General features: G+C 41.3%; 1 protein-coding gene across 5 annotated transcripts in view; it reads left to right on the top strand.

Moving 5' to 3' along the window:
- PDZRN3 (PDZ domain containing ring finger 3) overlaps positions 1–17,143 on the top strand; it is a 235,090-nt gene that overhangs the window by 188,727 nt on the left and 29,220 nt on the right. For all 5 annotated transcript variants that reach the window (XM_048490218.1, XM_048490219.1, XM_048490220.1 and 2 more), the window contains 2 exons: positions 6,008–6,261; positions 16,298–16,385. In XM_048490218.1, the coding sequence (XP_048346175.1) occupies positions 6,008–6,261; positions 16,298–16,385 (342 nt within the window). The remainder of the gene's footprint in view (positions 1–6,007; positions 6,262–16,297; positions 16,386–17,143) is intronic.

Genomic DNA, 17,143 nt, shown 5'->3' with positions numbered 1-17,143 from the left:
ACAATTCATTAAGATCCCCCTCTCAAAACCCATATGAACTGGGCTCAGGACTACTTCCTGTACTTATGCTGTAGTCCCCTTATCCAGTATACAGTTCAGTCTTTTTAGTTACCATTGCATTACAGAGCAGTAGTTAGGAAAACTTACCACCTTCAAGCATTGCCAGACAACATTTTCAAAACTGTACATTAACTTTTGGAGCATGGACAATTTAAGTGCTTTTCTGCTAACAAATATCTTTTCCAGTGACACACATGGGTTGTTTTGGTATGCTTTAATTCTGATTGCTTTGTTGCCATAATTACTTAGTCTTTCAAAAAAACAAAAAGAGCCCCTCAAGATCATTGCTAAACCTCAGGCATGAAAATTTGCACATTTCATTTATTGTAAATAATAAAACTTTGGATACCATCAGCACTCCTTCTACCAACAGAAATCATTAAATCGAGCTTAATTTTACAGCTGTACAAATTGTAATGTGCTCAATTGGGTGAGTTAATGATGTTTAATTTGACCAGGCCAAAATGTAGCATGCCTTGACTTGCATTTTTGCAGCTGCAGTCAGCTCCAAGTGCTTGGCAAAGTATGCATTGTGATGATACCTTTGAAGGATCTGCTCAGTCAGGGCATAGGAGTGCAGTGGCTAGAGCGGCCATGTTGCCTTCTATATACACACCTGCCAAAAGGTACCATGACTATAAGAAAGCGCTTAACACATTTGTGGAGCATTAGGATGTGTATTCATGCCTGCACAGGCTCACCCCACTCATGACACAGTCCCCCACACAACGAAGGGCGCAGTGTCTGAACCACGTTCTGTTCTGTGTAGAAGTAACAGCAGATTGACATCAAGGGAGGGTGATCGCTGATAGCTGGTTTGTAGAGCTGCTGAAGAGTCTTGTACTCTTGACACAATTGCTACCATGTCTGCACTTTGATGTGGGGCGCTTTATTTTATTTTCTCTCTGCAAAGTGAGCACAGGATACCTACTAGTGGTGCCAGTGAAATGCCAGCATGGTTTCTGCCTTCTCCACCTTTGCCTTCTGCCTGGACTTGCCTCCATGGTGGCCATGCCCCTCTTCAACTCTGTATTGGGACAGCTGAGTTTGATCTGCCAGCTGGCTTGCCAGCCTGCGGCCATGCCTCCCCAGTTGAGTCCACCTGATCTGAGCCCCCATCTAGGCAGGTGGCGTTGGACCATCCTTAGCTGGAGGCCCTGAAGTGTGCACTGGCGTAGTCATAAGGAGTCATGCTTGCCTACACATGAGGAGAACTGCTACTCATGACAGACTTGCACGCAGCAGTAGCTGGAACTGCCTATGTTTTGAATAGCAATATGGGCTATGGCCATTTGGGGAGCCACTGTTTGGGTGACAGCTTCCTTGTGAGACCATTGGCTGGCTTTCCTTGTCCCTCCCCCATCTCTGGCAGCCTAGGAAGGCCCAGAACTGCATAAGGTGGTCATCAGGGATCAGGTGCTCCACAGGGACCAAACTGTACAAACATCATTGTTCTGTACTGTCTTCCCTTCAACCAGACTTCCAAGCTCTGAAAGCTATAAAATATCATCAGCCTCCTCATTATAGTCTATAAGCCAACATACTTTTTGTTGATTGAATAAATGTTTCACACATGTATGTAGTAGTACTTTTTCAAGTGTACAAAGGCACTTGTGTGATTAATGCAATACAAATCCATTTGAAAGCATTACTAAATCATAGCATTTTGTCATTATGTATTTTTTTCAATCATTGGATATTAATTGTACAACTATTGTCGTATGGACGTCTGAAAATTTTCTTGATGTTCAGAAGAGATCCTCATACTTGAAACGATTGGAAAACACTATTCTGCAGGCTACCCTTTGTTTCTTTGTCTCATAATTGTGGAACCCAGAAGAGAATGATGGACATTCATGGGCCAGAGAATGAATAGTTGCAGTGTATTAATGCAAAGGTCTGGGGTGGGGGGAATGTGTGAGATTTTTATTAATCAGTAGAACTGTAGCTGACAGTTGCAAGTGGGTAAGCAGCAGACAAATGATCAGCCAAAACAGTTCAGGACAGAACTGAAGATCTAAGGATGTAAGTCCTGGAACTGATTAACATATTGGTTAACTTCTGAATAGGGAAGAGCTGGGGCTCAAACCCCTCCAGAACAGTCTGGCCTGTAATCTGGTGGTGCAGGTTTTGGTAACTGGCTCTGTACACATGCTCCCAACAAATCTGTCTTCAATTATTCCTTTTTTATAATCCTTCCTCCTTGCAATATGGTTTTTAGCATCTGCTTCTAGTTGCCGTAATTATAATATTTGGATGTGTACCCTCAGAATGTTCGCTGGTATAAATGAATTCATCTCCACTGAAATAACTGATAGCCATTCAGGATTTGGTCGATGGAGTGTGATAATAAGGATGATTAATCAATCTCTGATTAATAATGCTTGTAACATTTATTGGAGTGAAATCTGGCATGCTCTCTATATTAGACAGGAATATTGCAAGATTCTCTCCTCTCCCTCCCCCTTAATTGATGTTGGCACTGCAATAATGCCAAACCTTTTACAATGATCCCATACATCATTGTGTCCCTTCAAAATGCTCAAGTATTAAATGGGGCACTTGAGTAGTAAAACATATTAAGCTTGAAAAACTGATAAATTGCAGGCGTCTTAATTAAAACCATGGTGTTTAGCCCAGGTGAAGAAGCACCATTGAGCTGGGAAAAGGTTTTTACCAAAAGTTGTTTGACACACATTTGTTGAGATAGGGGTGTGTACACCCTTATCGTAAGATGGGTTCATTCATCATATAAGAAGACTGACAAATTCAAAATGTGTTTCTATGCCATGGTGAAGATGAACAGTCAGCCTAGCTACTGGATCTTACCATGATGCTTAAAAGCAGATAACTTTCCTTATGTGCAGCTGCATTTATGTTAAGACAAAGGTACGCATAGCAGCATCTTTCAAAATAGTATCAGAAGCAAAAAATCACAAGGCTTGCTTTGATCACTCTTGTTTTTGCATAAAATTTTTCTCATGATGTGTTCGAGTCACTGCCTAGGCCATAGACCTTTTCTGATCTGCTGTGTAACATAAAGAATGCATTTGCTTTCCCAGCTCACCATCTATGCCTTTGAGTAACTAACAGCCCTGCTTTTGATGTTTGTACTTCTTCGCTGCAGGCAGTCCCGGCATGCCACGCAGCTTCAAATGCATTGCCTGGTTCAGGCTAAAGTATGCGGACTTTTCCGTGAGCATTCAGGCCATGTATGGAAGCTTTATGATCAATTTGTGTTGATCATAAAACAGAAGGAAGCAGGTGTTTCTGCATACCAAGTCATTATTGGATTTTATGTGGCACTTATTGACTTGAGAAGATTCCAACTTTTTCTCTTAAAATAAGAAAAGTGGTGCTGGAGTAAAGGTAAAGATAGTCCCCCTGTGCAAGCACTGGGTCGTTCCTGACCCGTGGGGTGACATCACATCTCGAAATTTACTAGGCAAACTGTGTCAACAGGGTGGTTTGTCATTGCCATCCCCACTCTACACTTTACCCTCAGCAAGCTGGGTACTCATTTTACCAACCTCAGAAGGATAGGAGGCTGAGTCAGCCTTGAGCTGGCTACCCAAAACCAACTTCCATTGGGATCAAACTCAGGTTGTGAGCAAAGGTTTGACTGCAGTGCTGCAATTTACCACACTGTGCCATGGTGTTCAGTACTGATCCATAAAACCACATGCTAAAGATCAGAGTGCCAGATTTTTGTATGGGTCTAGTCTGACCTCTTCTGTTAACCAACTCTACCCAAACCCACTTTAAATACTTAGATTGTGAGATCTAACTCATGCTGTTTTTGTTTAATAACTTGTACCTATATGGCATTCTACTCTATAATTAATGTTTTTATATAGAACTCCAAACCTGTGTAACATCAATATATCTAATTCTCAACATAGCCCCATCTGGAGATACTTGAATTCAGAGACTGGGACTATGGATAGAAAAGACAAATTGTTCTGCAAATCCAGAAAAAAAAACCAGATTTGCAGAAAAATCTGAAATCTAACCCCCCCTAGAGGCATTGTTAAAACCCTCTAAAACCCCTAAATCAGTGCCTGTAGCTTTAAAATGAAAATGCCCTCAGTTGCCACTGGTAAGTAACCATAACAGTATTGCCAGTATTCAGCCCTTGATTTCAGTCAGTAAAAACCTAGTAGATAAGAACAGGACCTCTGTCCACGGCTATTTTGCCCTTTAGAGAAGACTCATTGGAGCTAGAGTGACAGCAACTACTGCAAAATCTGCTACAAGATGACTTGCACGACTAACCCAACCAGAGGTGCTTACTACATTTCAACAGCAGTGAGCCTACCATAGATCGTCCAGATTAGGTTCTGGGAGACCCTGGTTCAAATCCACACTCTGCCATGGAAGCTTTTGCTATGACTTTGAGCTAGTCATATACTCTCCATTTAACCAGTCTCAAAAGATAGGAGAATAGTATAGGAGAATAGTATAAATTGCTTTTGGAAACTGGCGGGCCTGGTGGAAATAGTATAGTATAGTATAGTTCAGTTCATCCACACAGCTCAGGATTTTGAAGAGTTTATTGATTCAGTCTGCAGGAAAGGAGCCTTAGATCTCTGTTTTGAATCAATGTGGGAAGCATTCAGAGCAGATTACGTTCCGTTGGCATTGTGTTAGCCACATGGCTGGCCAACACATGTATGGAGAACAGATTGAGTTGCTTTGCTGTTCCTACTGAATATCTCTTCCCTCCATATTAGCACAGTTTTCTCTGTATAAACTCCTGCAAAATAAATTGCTTGCTCAGTTAAAATTGACTTGTTCATACAGTAATAGTGGACCAGGGGAGAGGGGTTAAAACAGCACACTTTAGAGTGGATCAGTGGTATATTTAAAGTGCAAGGAAATGTGTTCATATGTGATTACAAGACATACTAGAACTTCAATCTTCTCAGTGTCTGTTTCCAAGAAGAAAGGGCATTCGGTAAGGTGAGACGCCTCAAAGTCTGTGAACGGGTTGAATTTTATATATAGGGCTTACCTTAGAAGTAGGACTGCAGCAGCCTGAACTTTGGGACATTCTCTGAGCCATTAAAATGAATGAGTGTTATTTAAAATAATAATAGATGAGGAAGAAAGTTTTGAAGATCACTTCTAAGGTCAATTGTGACTCTGGGAAGCAGGAGATTAATCTATAATGTTGCATGGGGCGAGTCAGAACATTGTATTCTCTTTATTAGTGGATGTGGCCCCTTTTACTTCCGGCATCAAGTTCTTTTTCTATAGTTGAGAGCCAAAACACAGCAGTGGTGATACTTCAGTTTAAAACTACTATCCTTTGTGCCCAGAAGTACAGTACAAGTTTATTATGATCTGTCAAACTTTTCCTTTTACTCCCAAAGTGTCCCTTGAAAGCGGCAGTGAATCTGGCTTTTGAAAATTCCCAGTGGAGGAAATCTGGGTCCTCTTAAAAAACACCCACTAAGTACCCTGTTTCCCCGAAAATAAGACCTACCTGAAAATAAGCCCTAGCATGATTTTGGGGGGATTTTTTGGGGATGCTTGAAATATAAGCCCTACTCCCAAAATAAGCCCTGGTTACAGATTCCCCAGCACAGCTGATCTGGTCACGCTGGGGGGGGGGGCCAAAATCATGGGGAAAAATAAGACATTCCCCTGAAAATAAGCCCTAACGCTTCTTTCAGAGCAAAAATTAATATAACACCCTATCTTATTTTTGGAGAAACATGGGTATACCTTTGAAACATTGTTCCACAGGGGTTCCTCCAGTATGAAATGGCTGCCCTTCTTGGTCATTATTGCTAGGTTGGAGCAAAGGACTGAAGAACTTCTGTCATAATAGAAAGCTCAAAAAATGTCCATTGCTTGACACTTGGAAAAAAAGCTTTTTACAAAGGAAATTCTAGAAGAATAGGACTTATTTTCTTGTTCTTATTTTTTTCTTTCTCCAAAGGTAAATGGAAAAGACTTATCTAAAGCAACCCACGATCAAGCAGTAGAAGCATTCAAAACAGCTAAAGATCCTATTGTGGTACAGGTCCTTAGGAGAGCCCCGCGTACGAAAATCTTCAGTTCCTCTCATGAATGCCTCCTAGTTGATATGGGCACTCAGACCGATATCACCTTTGAACACATCATGGCTCTAACCAAGATGGGCTCATCTACTCCACCAGTTACAGTACTGGATCCTTATCTCTTACCTGAAGAGTAAGTATCAATTTCATTAAAGCTCTAAATACTTTCTTTAAAAAACCACAGTGTATAACATGAAAGGCAGCAGTCACTGGAACGACACTACTAATGCAAATAATGGAAGGCTGCATTTCAGATTCCTGTAAAAGACATAGGGATGTTCTCTAGAGGTATGATAGATTCTGAAGAGTCCAGAAAATGCAGTGTGTCTATCTAATAAAGAAGATGCACATAGGAATAGAACACATCATTCATCTTTACCCACCTTCCACACTGTTCCTTCAAGGAGTTGACATCAACATACATCTCTTCCTGTTGTTTTTTTTAATCCCCACAAAAGCCTCATGAACTATATTAGGCTGAGAGTGAGGAATTGGCCTAACGTCACCTGGTGTAAAAAAAACCCTTATTTCTGTAATCAGAAATAATATGCAAAACAACAGCCTGTATCCGACAACATTCCAAAACCTTAACGGCATTTAGGTTTTTGTGAATGCTTGATTGCAGACCACCATTTGGAAATTAGAAGTGGTCCAGATGTTTAGTGTCAGTTTTTAATGATGCAGAAGAAACTGTGGAAAGGGAGACAGTTTGTCAAATCTAGTAATATGTTTTTAAAAAAGCAACCCTCTAATGATTTGCACATAATGAAACTATCTGAAATCCTTAGTCTTTTGATCAGCAGTCCCATGAATGACGATTTCGATTTTTGAAGGCTGCTGTCACCAAAGGCATTCATACAAACTAAATCTTGTTCCTTCTGTGATGCAAGGCAAGGATGCTGTTTTCACTTCCCCATACTTAGGTATGTGTCATCAGGTTGTAACCAACTTATGGTGAGTCCAGGAAGGGCTTTTAAGACAAATGATAAGCAGAGGTGGTTTGTCATTGCCTTCCTTTGTAGAGTCTTCCTTAATAGTTTTCCATCCAAGTAATGACCCTGCTAAGTTTCTCACATTTGATGGGATCTGTCTTCTCTCCTTCCTTTCCCAAAAAATGTAAAAAAATATTAAAAGCCACACATATGCACAAAAGTTGATACATGTCAAAATGGACATGCATCTGTATAACTGTTCTGTACTCAAGACATTGAATCCAGCTGGTTCACTATGGACTACTTGGATTGGAGCAGCTCATGGGATCTTTCATGAGTGTTTCAGTGTACCAATAGAGATACCAGAGACTGAACCATTTGCCCCCAAAGCATGTGCTCTATGGCATTCCCTAAAAATGGGATCACGGCCTTTCAGTCTTTGCTTATTTGTTACAATATATATACTCCACCTTTCCTCATTTTAAACCTATTTTAAAATATACAAAATACAGTTTTAAAAACCCCTCTGAAAATTCCTGCAGCTTACACACCATTAGAATCTCTATCAAATAAAATGGCATTACGTTGCTGCTGTCTTTGTCATGGGGAACATAAATTTCACACAGCTAAGAGCAACTACCTTCTGTTCCAGTATATTAATTACTTTATTATAATCCTGTGGCAATGTTACGTAAATAAGTTGTTCTCAAGGGCTGATATTTCTTTAGAATACTGTCAAGGAATTTCGAGAATCAATTTTTAATTACTGCTAGCAATGTTCTGATACTTTTGCACCTCCAAATTAAAAAATAAATTGCTTCCTTAGTCACTCACTCGCCCACCCATACTGTTAATGTAAGAAAGAACTTCCTTCACGGTCCACTATTAATCTACATGAATACTTGATACTTATTTCTGTAGCAAGAAATGGTAGAAATTTGCCAGAAATTTGCCAGTATTTGTGATGGACATCTGTCCATTTTATGTGCAGAAAGTTGCAATGATATTATTGATAAAAAGGCACTTTTGAAGTGAAATGTAGTTTTAGATCTGTATATCTCTTGACCATGAAAAGATGGGTTTCTAAACAGCTGAACTTTGGTCCGTGTTTTTGCTTCAAAATGCTTTCAAGTTGACTTGGAATGTGATCTGTATCCTATTTAGGCTTCTTTTTGCAGAGTTAGGCATTACCTGTCAAGCTTCTGGCGATCATGAGAATCCCTGGAATCTTACTTCATTTTATCCTTAGTGAACATTCTACTAAGCAATTCTTTAAATGATCTTGGATTCTAGTGTCTAGGTCTGAGGTCTAAGAGAATTTTTCTCTAACTACTCTCCCCGCACTGTTTACAAATTCTTCTAAACTCATGACCTACTTAATTGTCCTATATCTTATTCTGAACCTGGCCCCCATGTGGATGAAAAAAAACCCAAAAATGGGGCCAGGTACAGATATGGATATTTTCTATTGACCTCCCCAGGTTTGCAGAAAAATCCCCAAAACACCAAAAAATTAACATTTTAGGAAAGAGACCAAGATCTCAGGCACCATTTTGAGGGAGATGGGCAGGGGAGGATAAACAGGGGCCACTATCATTTCTGCATGGCCCAGGCAGGAATAAAGACAGTGACATAAATGTGTGGGCATGGAAGGGGACAGTAAGTGGAGAGGATGGGGTCCCTCTATTGAGTTTGGCAGATCCCCCAGCTAAAGACTAATTTTGTAATATTCCTATTGTGATGCAGCAATCCTAATCTTGCACCACAAATTTGTATGAAGGTGTTGCAATGCTGGCTTTAAAAAAAATCTGTCCCTTTCCCACACGCCATCTCTGCTCACCTGTGACTCCATAACTTAAATAACATCAGTAACTTAAATAGCACCAGTCCCAATACAGACTTTGAATTATCCCATTTCTAAAATCCACTCGTGGACTGCCTATTTATTTCTACTCTCTGCTTTCTTATGGGAGTATAACTGGACCCTATCCTCTTATTCTGACTGCTGGCTTTATTTAGAATTCTTGGGTAAGGTACTTGGAAAAATGTTTGTGTGGCAGGATTTCTTTTTTCACAAGTTATACTCATTAATATTCAGCAAAATTTGCCTCTCTCTGCATTTAAGAATTATAGCTTTATTCTTTTCTTCCCATTTACCAAAACAGAAATTGGGTGGAATTTTCAGGATTCTTCCTACTCCTGTTTTGTTTCAGGGAGAAAAAGACTGTTAGATCTTTCATTCTGATAGCAAGTGGACTGGTTAATTTTAATGATAAATTGCATATTCTTGGTAGAGCAGTTTCATATTTGAGTTCTTGGGAAAATGCCACATGCCCAGTTTGTTAATTATAATTTGTTAATTAGCCCCAAGTCTACCTTTATTACTTCTGTTTCTCAGTCAGTCTCCACTAACATAAGAACAAGCCAGCTGGATCAGACCAGAGTCCATCTAGTCCAGCTCTCTGCTACTCGCAGTGGCCCACCAGGTGCCTTTGGGAGTTCACATGTAGGATGTGAAAGCAATGGCCTTCTGCGGCTGTTGCTCCCGAGCACCTGGACTGTTAAGGCATTTGCAATCTCAGATCAAAGAGGATCAAGATTGGTAGCCATAAATTGACTTCTCCTCCATAAATCTGTCCAAGCCCCTTTTAAAGCTATCCAGGTTAGTGGCCATCACCACCTCCTGTGGCAGCATATTCCAAACACCAATCACACGTTGCGTGAAGAAGTGTTTCCTTTTATTAGTTCTAATTCTTCCCCCCAGCATTTTCAATGAATGCCCCCTGGTTCTAGTATTGTGAGAAAGAGAGAAAAATTTCTCTCTGTCAACATTTTCTACCCCATGCATAATTTTATAGACTTCAATCATATCCCCCCTCAGACGTCTCCTCTCCAAACTGAAGAGTCCCAAACGCTGCAGCCTTTCCTCATAAGGAAGGTGCTCCAGTCCCTCAATCATCCTCGTTGCCCTTCTCTGCACTTTTTCTATCTCTTCAATATCCTTTTTGAGATGTGGTGACCAGAACTGAACACAGTACTCCAAGTGCGGTCGCACCACGGCTTTATATAAGGGCATGACAATCTTTGCAGTTTTATTATCAATTCCTTTCCTGATTATCCCCAGCATAGAGTTCGTCTTTTTCACAGCTGCCATACATTGAGTTGACATTCCCATGGAACTATCAATTAAGACGCCCAAATCCCTTTCCTGGTCTGTGACTGATAGCACTGACCCCTGTAGCCGATGTTATGTGAAGTTTGGATTTTTTGCCCCTATGTGCATCACTTTGCATTTTGCTACATTGAACTGCATTTGCCATTTCTTAGCCCACTCACCTAATTTATCAAGGTCCGCTTGGAGCTCCTCGCAATCCTTTGTGGTTCTCACCACCCTACATAATTTGGTATCATCTGCAAACTTGGCCACCACGCTACCCACCCCTACTTCCAGGTCATTTATGAATAGGTTAAAGAGCACTGGTCCCAATACGGATCCTTGGGGGACACCACTCCCCACATCTCTCCATTGTGAGAATTTCCCATTTACACCCACTCTTTGCTTCCTGTTTCTCAACCAGTTTTTAATCCATAGGAGGACTTCCCCTCTTATTCCTTCATTGCTGAGTTTTCTCAATAGTCTCTGGTGAGGAACTTTGTCAAAAGCCTTTTGGAAATCCAAGTAGACAATGTCCACTGGTTCCCCCTTATCCACATGCCTATTTACATCCTCAAAGAACTCTAGTAAGTTTGTAAGACAGGATTTGCCTCTGCAAAAGCCATGCTGACTCCTTCTCAGCAGGTTTTGCTTTTGTACATGTTTTATAATTTTATCTTTAATGACAGATTCTATTAATTTACCAGGAACAGATGTCAAACTGACTGGCCTGTAATTTCCCGGGTCCCCCCTAGATCCTTTCTTAAAGATTGGTGTGACATTGGCCATCTTCCAGTCTTCAGGGATGGAGCCTGATTTCAAGGATAAGTTGCATATTAAAGTGAGAAGATCAGCAATTTCATGCTTGAGCTCTTTAAGAACTCTTGGGTGAATGCAGTCTGGGCCAGGGGATTTGGTAGCATTTAGTTTATCAATGGCTGCCAGAACTTCTTCCTTGTCTACCACTATCTTTGTTAGTTCCTCGGATTCGCCTCCTAAGAAGCTTGGTTCAGGTGCAGGAATTTTCCTCACCTCCTCTTGGGTGAAGACAGATGCAAAGAATTCATTCAGCTTTTCTGCAATCTCCCTGTCATCTTTTAGCACACCCTTTGTTCCTTTGTCATCTAACGGGCCTACCGCTTCCCTTGCTGGCTTCCTGCTTTTGATGTACTTGAAGAACTGTTTGTTGCTGGTTTTGATGTTCACAGCCATGCGTTCCTCATAATCCTTTTTTGCCTCCCTTACAGCTAACTTGCTTCTCTTTTGCCACCATTTGTGTTCTCTCTGGTATTCTTTATCAGTTAAGTTGGACTTCCATTTTCTAAAAGACATCTTTTTTCCCCTAATAATTTCCTCCAAGCGCCCCTTGTTAACCATGGTGTCTTTCTTTTGGACTGGGCGCTGCCTTTCCTAACCTGTGGAACACATTCCAGCTGAGCTTTTAAGACTGTGTTTTTTAAATAACCTCCAAGCATCTTGGACATTTTTTGACTCTCTTGATGTTCCCTTTCAGCTTCCCAAGACTATCCCCCTCATCTTTGAGAAATTTCCCTTTCTGAAGGCTAATGTAACTACATTAGTAGTTGTCACTTGTTCGCATGCAGAGATACTGAATCTGACAGCATTGTGGTCGCTGTTCCCTATCGGCTCAACAACACTGACTTCCCGCACCAGGTCCTGGGTCTCACATAGAATTAGATCTAGGATCACATCTCCCCTGGTTGGTTCTACAACCATCTGCTCTAAGCCACAGTCATTTAGCATATCCAGGAATGTTCTCTCCTTACTATGACCTGAACATGCATTTTTCCAGTTTATATGGGGATAGTTAAAATCGCCCATTACCACGACATTTTTGCTTTTGTTGGCCTCTCTAATTTCCTTTTCCATCTCAGAATCCTCTTGTGCGCTTTGGTCAGGGAGACGATAATATATTCCTAATGTTAAACTATGCTTCACCCCTGGTATTGATATCCACAGTGCTTCTGTAGAGGAATCAGCTCCCCCCTGCATTGTCTATTTTATGTGACACTATGCTCTCTTTGATGTAGAGGGCCACCCCACCCCCAATACGCCCTGTCCTATCCTTCCTGTAGAGCCTGTAACCTGGGATAACAGCATCCCACTGGTTCTCCTCATTCCACCATGTCTCTGTGATGCCCACTATATCAATGTCCTCCTTCAAAACTCTGTACTCCAGCTCTCCATTTTAGATCGACGCTTCTACTATTAGCATAGAGACACTTGTATACTCTGTCTCTGTCCCTAACCTGGGATTTATGTGTTTTGCCCTCTAGCCTTTTGTAGACACTATCACTTATCACATTGCTATGTTCCTCACTTGTATGTGGTTGATTTAAAAAAACCTCCTTCTCTGTCTGCATCCCCATGGACTCTGTATTCCGAACCGAAGTCACCTCAGCTCCTGTCGGCTTTCCCCCCAGGAATCAGTTTAAAAGCTGTTCTGCCACCTTTTAATGTTGAGCGCCAGCAGCCTGGTTCCTCTTTGGTTAAGATGAAGCCCGTCCCTTTTGTACAGGCCTGCCTTATCCCAAAAGGTTCCCCAGTTCCTGACAAATCTGAAACCCTCTGCCTTGCACCACCTTCTCTCATCCACCATTGAGACCTCCTGTATCTCCTCAGCTTTTGCCTAGCTCTCGCCTTCTGCATGGAACGGTAGCATTTCAGAGAATGCCACCTTGGGGTCCTTGGATTTTAACCTTTTTCCTAGCAGCCTAAATTTAGCTTCCAGAACCTCCCGGCTACATTTCCCAATGTCATTGGTACCAATGTGGACCACAACTGCTGACTCCACCCCAGCACTGTCTAACAGCCTATCTAGACGTAGCGTGACATCCGCAACCTTCGCACCAGGCAGGCAAGTCACCACGCGGTCATCACGCCTGTCACAAACCCAACTCTCTATATTCCTGATGATCGAATCACCCACTACAAGGAGCCCCCCACCTCCCCGAGGGGTATCCTCAGTGCGAGAGGATATCTGACCACCAGCTAAGGAAGGGGTCCCATCTAAGGGAGCATCTTCCCCCACCTCAGACTGGCACCCTCCGTCCCCCAGACCTTCATTCTCCATGACATCTGAAGAGATGTCACCTTGGGAGTGGGACCCGGCTGTTAGGTCCCTGAAAGCCTCGTCTGTCACCCTCTCTGCCTCTTTCAGCTTCTCCAGGTCTGCCACCTTGGCTTCAAGAGAACGGACACGTTCCTTGAGTGCCAGGAGCTCATTGCAGCGAGGGCACACCCACGACTTCTGGCCTAGTGGCAGATAGTCATACATGTGACACTCAGTGCAAAACACTGGCAAGCCCCCATCCCCCTGCTGGCTTCCTGCCTTCATATCTGCTTTTGTTTAGATATTTAGATATTAAACTTTTAGTCAGTGCCCCTTGGAGCTATCTGTACCTACTATCCCTCAAGAAATGTCCTTATTAATTAATTAATTAATTTATTTTTAAAAAGAAAAAAGAAAGAAATTGCTGGTTCCAGAGACTGAACTAAAGACTGAATGACTCACCTCAGGAGCCCCACCTTTAGCAGCCCAGGACAAAGAGTAACCTCTGTTAACCCCTGTTAAGCCCCACCTCCAGCAGTCTCAGCTCCTAGTAGCCTTAAGGAGAAAAAGAGATAACCCCTGCAAACCCCTGTTAAAAATACACTGTTTTAAAAGATGTGGCTAAAACAAATTTGCACTAAAATAATGTTGCATGAGTGACTATCTCTCAGCCAACTTCTGCAGTGAGGGCTCATGCAAATAGTTCATTTAGCTCCTTTGCAAGCTTTGCCAGCAGCTCTTTCACACCTTTTGTTGTTTAAAGATACTCCCTGTGTAGATTCCGGCTTTTAAGATATTGATAGGCACAGAGCACGCTCTGTCCTCAGAGCAAAAGTAACCATCCAAAAACTTCTTCAGTGTTCAGAGATTTATTGTTGTCTTTCGATTCTGCGCAGAATGGGAACTCTCTTTCTACAAGCAGGCAGGAGGAGGTTCAAAGGGCTGGGTGTCAACGTAACATAATTTATACCTCCACAAAACATCCCACCTTGCCTTCTGACCATTGGTTTGGGTCAAGAAGACGTACAGACTTGGTCAGAGCTTTTGCTCTGAGGACAGAGCTTGCTCTGTGCCTATCAATATCAAAAGTAATTGTCATGGCTTCCTATCAGTTTGCTCCTAAAATTCCCTGTTTGTCTCTATTGTCAACTTATTTTTAGAGTTTTCCCACCCTCATTTGATCAGGACTTACACTTTTTAACAGAAACTACTGTTTGCTTTTTATGGCTTCCATCACCCTGTTTAACCACATTTGCATTGCTGTGGTCTTGTTAGTACCCTTACTGATCTGTGGTATAGATTTTATCTGAGCTTCTGTTATAATGGTTTTTGATAACCTGTCATGTTTCTTGAAGGGATTAGGCCTGCCTGACTCTTCCATTCACCTTTCTTTTAACTAATCTCCATATTTTTGAAAGGATCTTTGGAAATTACATGGGCTTTCAATATAAATACATGATGTATTTACATATAATATAGATACATTTAGGAGTGACTCCCATTGATTCCATTGTTAATTACTCTAAGACAGAATGACTTAACAGTCCAATAGTTTCTCATTTTGTCCAACCTCAAGGTAGGGCCTGGACATCTCCCAGAATTATAACTACTCTCAAAGCAATAGAGATCAGTTCCTCTGGAGAAAATGGTTTTTGCAGGGTGGACTCTATGTCATTATACCCCACTGAAATCCCCCCCAAACCTCTCCCTCCCCAGACTCCAGCCCCAGGTATTTCGCAACCCGGAGTTGGCAACTGCATGATCTGAATGTACATTTACATAGCCAGTGATTACCAAATGAAGTCGCCAAGGTGGGAGATCCCCTGCTTTGATCCCCTTTTCATGGTGTTTCAGGTACACCATTGAGCCAGCTATCAGGGAAATTACCAGTAGTAAATTGAGGCCTCAGCCTGGTCACCATTGATGCTGCCATCATGAAAGATGCTCCAGTATTATGGCAAAAAAAAAATCATTTGCCATTACATGCATGAATCTGGATGATGGTTGTGTTCCCCACTGATCTAATGTATTATTACTGCTCTGCAAAGGAAGTAATGGAATGATGCATGAAATGAGAGGAAGAAGAAAGGGTTCACAAGCCAGAGCTTACTCCATTGTTCTGCTGGTATGGAACAATAGCAGAAATGTCTACTCACTTAGCTCTTCTTCTTGTTAAGCAACCAGTTCTCCTTTTGAAAGTTTGGACAAAGTGTTAACATTTCACTGCAAAATGTGAAGGCTAACTCTTTTCCTGCCCCCAGTCCCTCTTTTTCCTCCTTGCTTTGATTCAGTCCTGCATATTCATACAGACTTCTTGTCTCAGAAGTATGTATCAATATATGTTGAGAACCAAATCAAAGAAGGTGTGTGGGGTGGGAGGAGAGAGAAAGTTTATCTCATGGGCACTAAAACATTGTGACCAAGACCTGACTCTTGACTGAAAGGGCTCTGAGGATTTTGATCAAACTTTTAAGTAGGCTTAATAATATTTTAGCTAACTTAAAAAATGTACTACTTCCGTCCTTTTATTATGGAAATCTTTCAATTCCAAATGGTGTTTATTTGCATACCCCCATGTTCCTGAACTTGTATTGAGCCCAGCCTAACAAGAGTTGTGTTTTGATGGACTATTTTATTGAGAATATTCAGATACACAACATACACACATTGAAACCATTGTTTCCCATGCCTTAGCATCCTATAGTTCCTACTTTCGTGATAGCACACAAAAGCAGAAACAATTGCCTGTTCTTTCAGGACTGCTGGCTGAAATTAACTGTTTGTCTCTCTAGTGGTTTAGCCCCTGCATGTTAAGCAAAGAAGACGGATTTTATATTTGTTTGCTTTTTGTTTAACAAGCTTACAGCCCTCAACACCATTGATCACTGGCATCACCTCGGCATGGATGTACGCAAGACACTTTAGTGATGATCTGCCATGAAGCTCGGGGAGGATTAATATGTTAATTAGAATAGCAAGTGATAACCTAAACTGTGCTTTATTTTCCCAGGCATTCATCAGGGCATGAATACTATGACCCAAATGATTACATGGGAGGCATTCATCAAGAAATGGACAGAGAAGAGCTAGAATTAGAGGTATGAGTAATAACTAGATGTAGTCATTTAATACAAAATCTTTCAATAAATTTTCACATGCCTAGAACTTAGCCATTGCATTAAAATTATGCTTGCGTGCTACCAAAATGTATTGGAAATATGGTTGCGAGTAACACTGGTTCTTCCGCAATTCTGAGTGCAGTCGCCATGAAATTAGTGTTTATTCACTTCCATATGCTGTTAATTGTTCGTTATGTAATTAAAGGATAAGAGAGCATGTCCTCAGCTGGCATATAAGCAGACACAAGTCCATCGGTTTTCCTGATCAGTTTTATTATACTTCCATTTATGTTTATCATTCTACATAAAATATTTTCTGTGGAAGCATGTTATCAAAAGCAAAACATTGAAGCATACCATAGATTCACAAGAATCTCAGCCTCCATTATCAAAAAGAGGCTGAATTCTGCAACTCCTTTTCATTAGCTAAGGAACCTTTTTCTGGTAGAAGGAGCTGTGTTCCATCAGAATAAAACTTTCCTTTGTTGCAGGAAATCTTCAACCCATGAGTTTCTTTACCATGTGGATATACAAGTATATTGAAAAGTGAGCATGTAGTATGTACAGAAGCTTCCTTCATTGCAAACCAAGGGATTTATTTGTCCAGCATGTCATGTTATTCTTCTCACAGGCCCCTTCCACACACGCAGAATAATGCATTTTCAAACCACTTTCACAACTGTATGCATGTGGATTTTGCCATTCCACACAGCTTCAAAGAGCACTGAAAGCAGCTT

The sequence above is a fragment of the Sphaerodactylus townsendi genome, linkage group LG03 (assembly GCF_021028975.2).
Source record: "Sphaerodactylus townsendi isolate TG3544 linkage group LG03, MPM_Stown_v2.3, whole genome shotgun sequence".
In the NCBI taxonomy this organism is placed as follows: Eukaryota; Metazoa; Chordata; class Lepidosauria; order Squamata; family Sphaerodactylidae; genus Sphaerodactylus; species Sphaerodactylus townsendi.
This window is presented reverse-complemented; position numbering and strand designations above follow the sequence as displayed.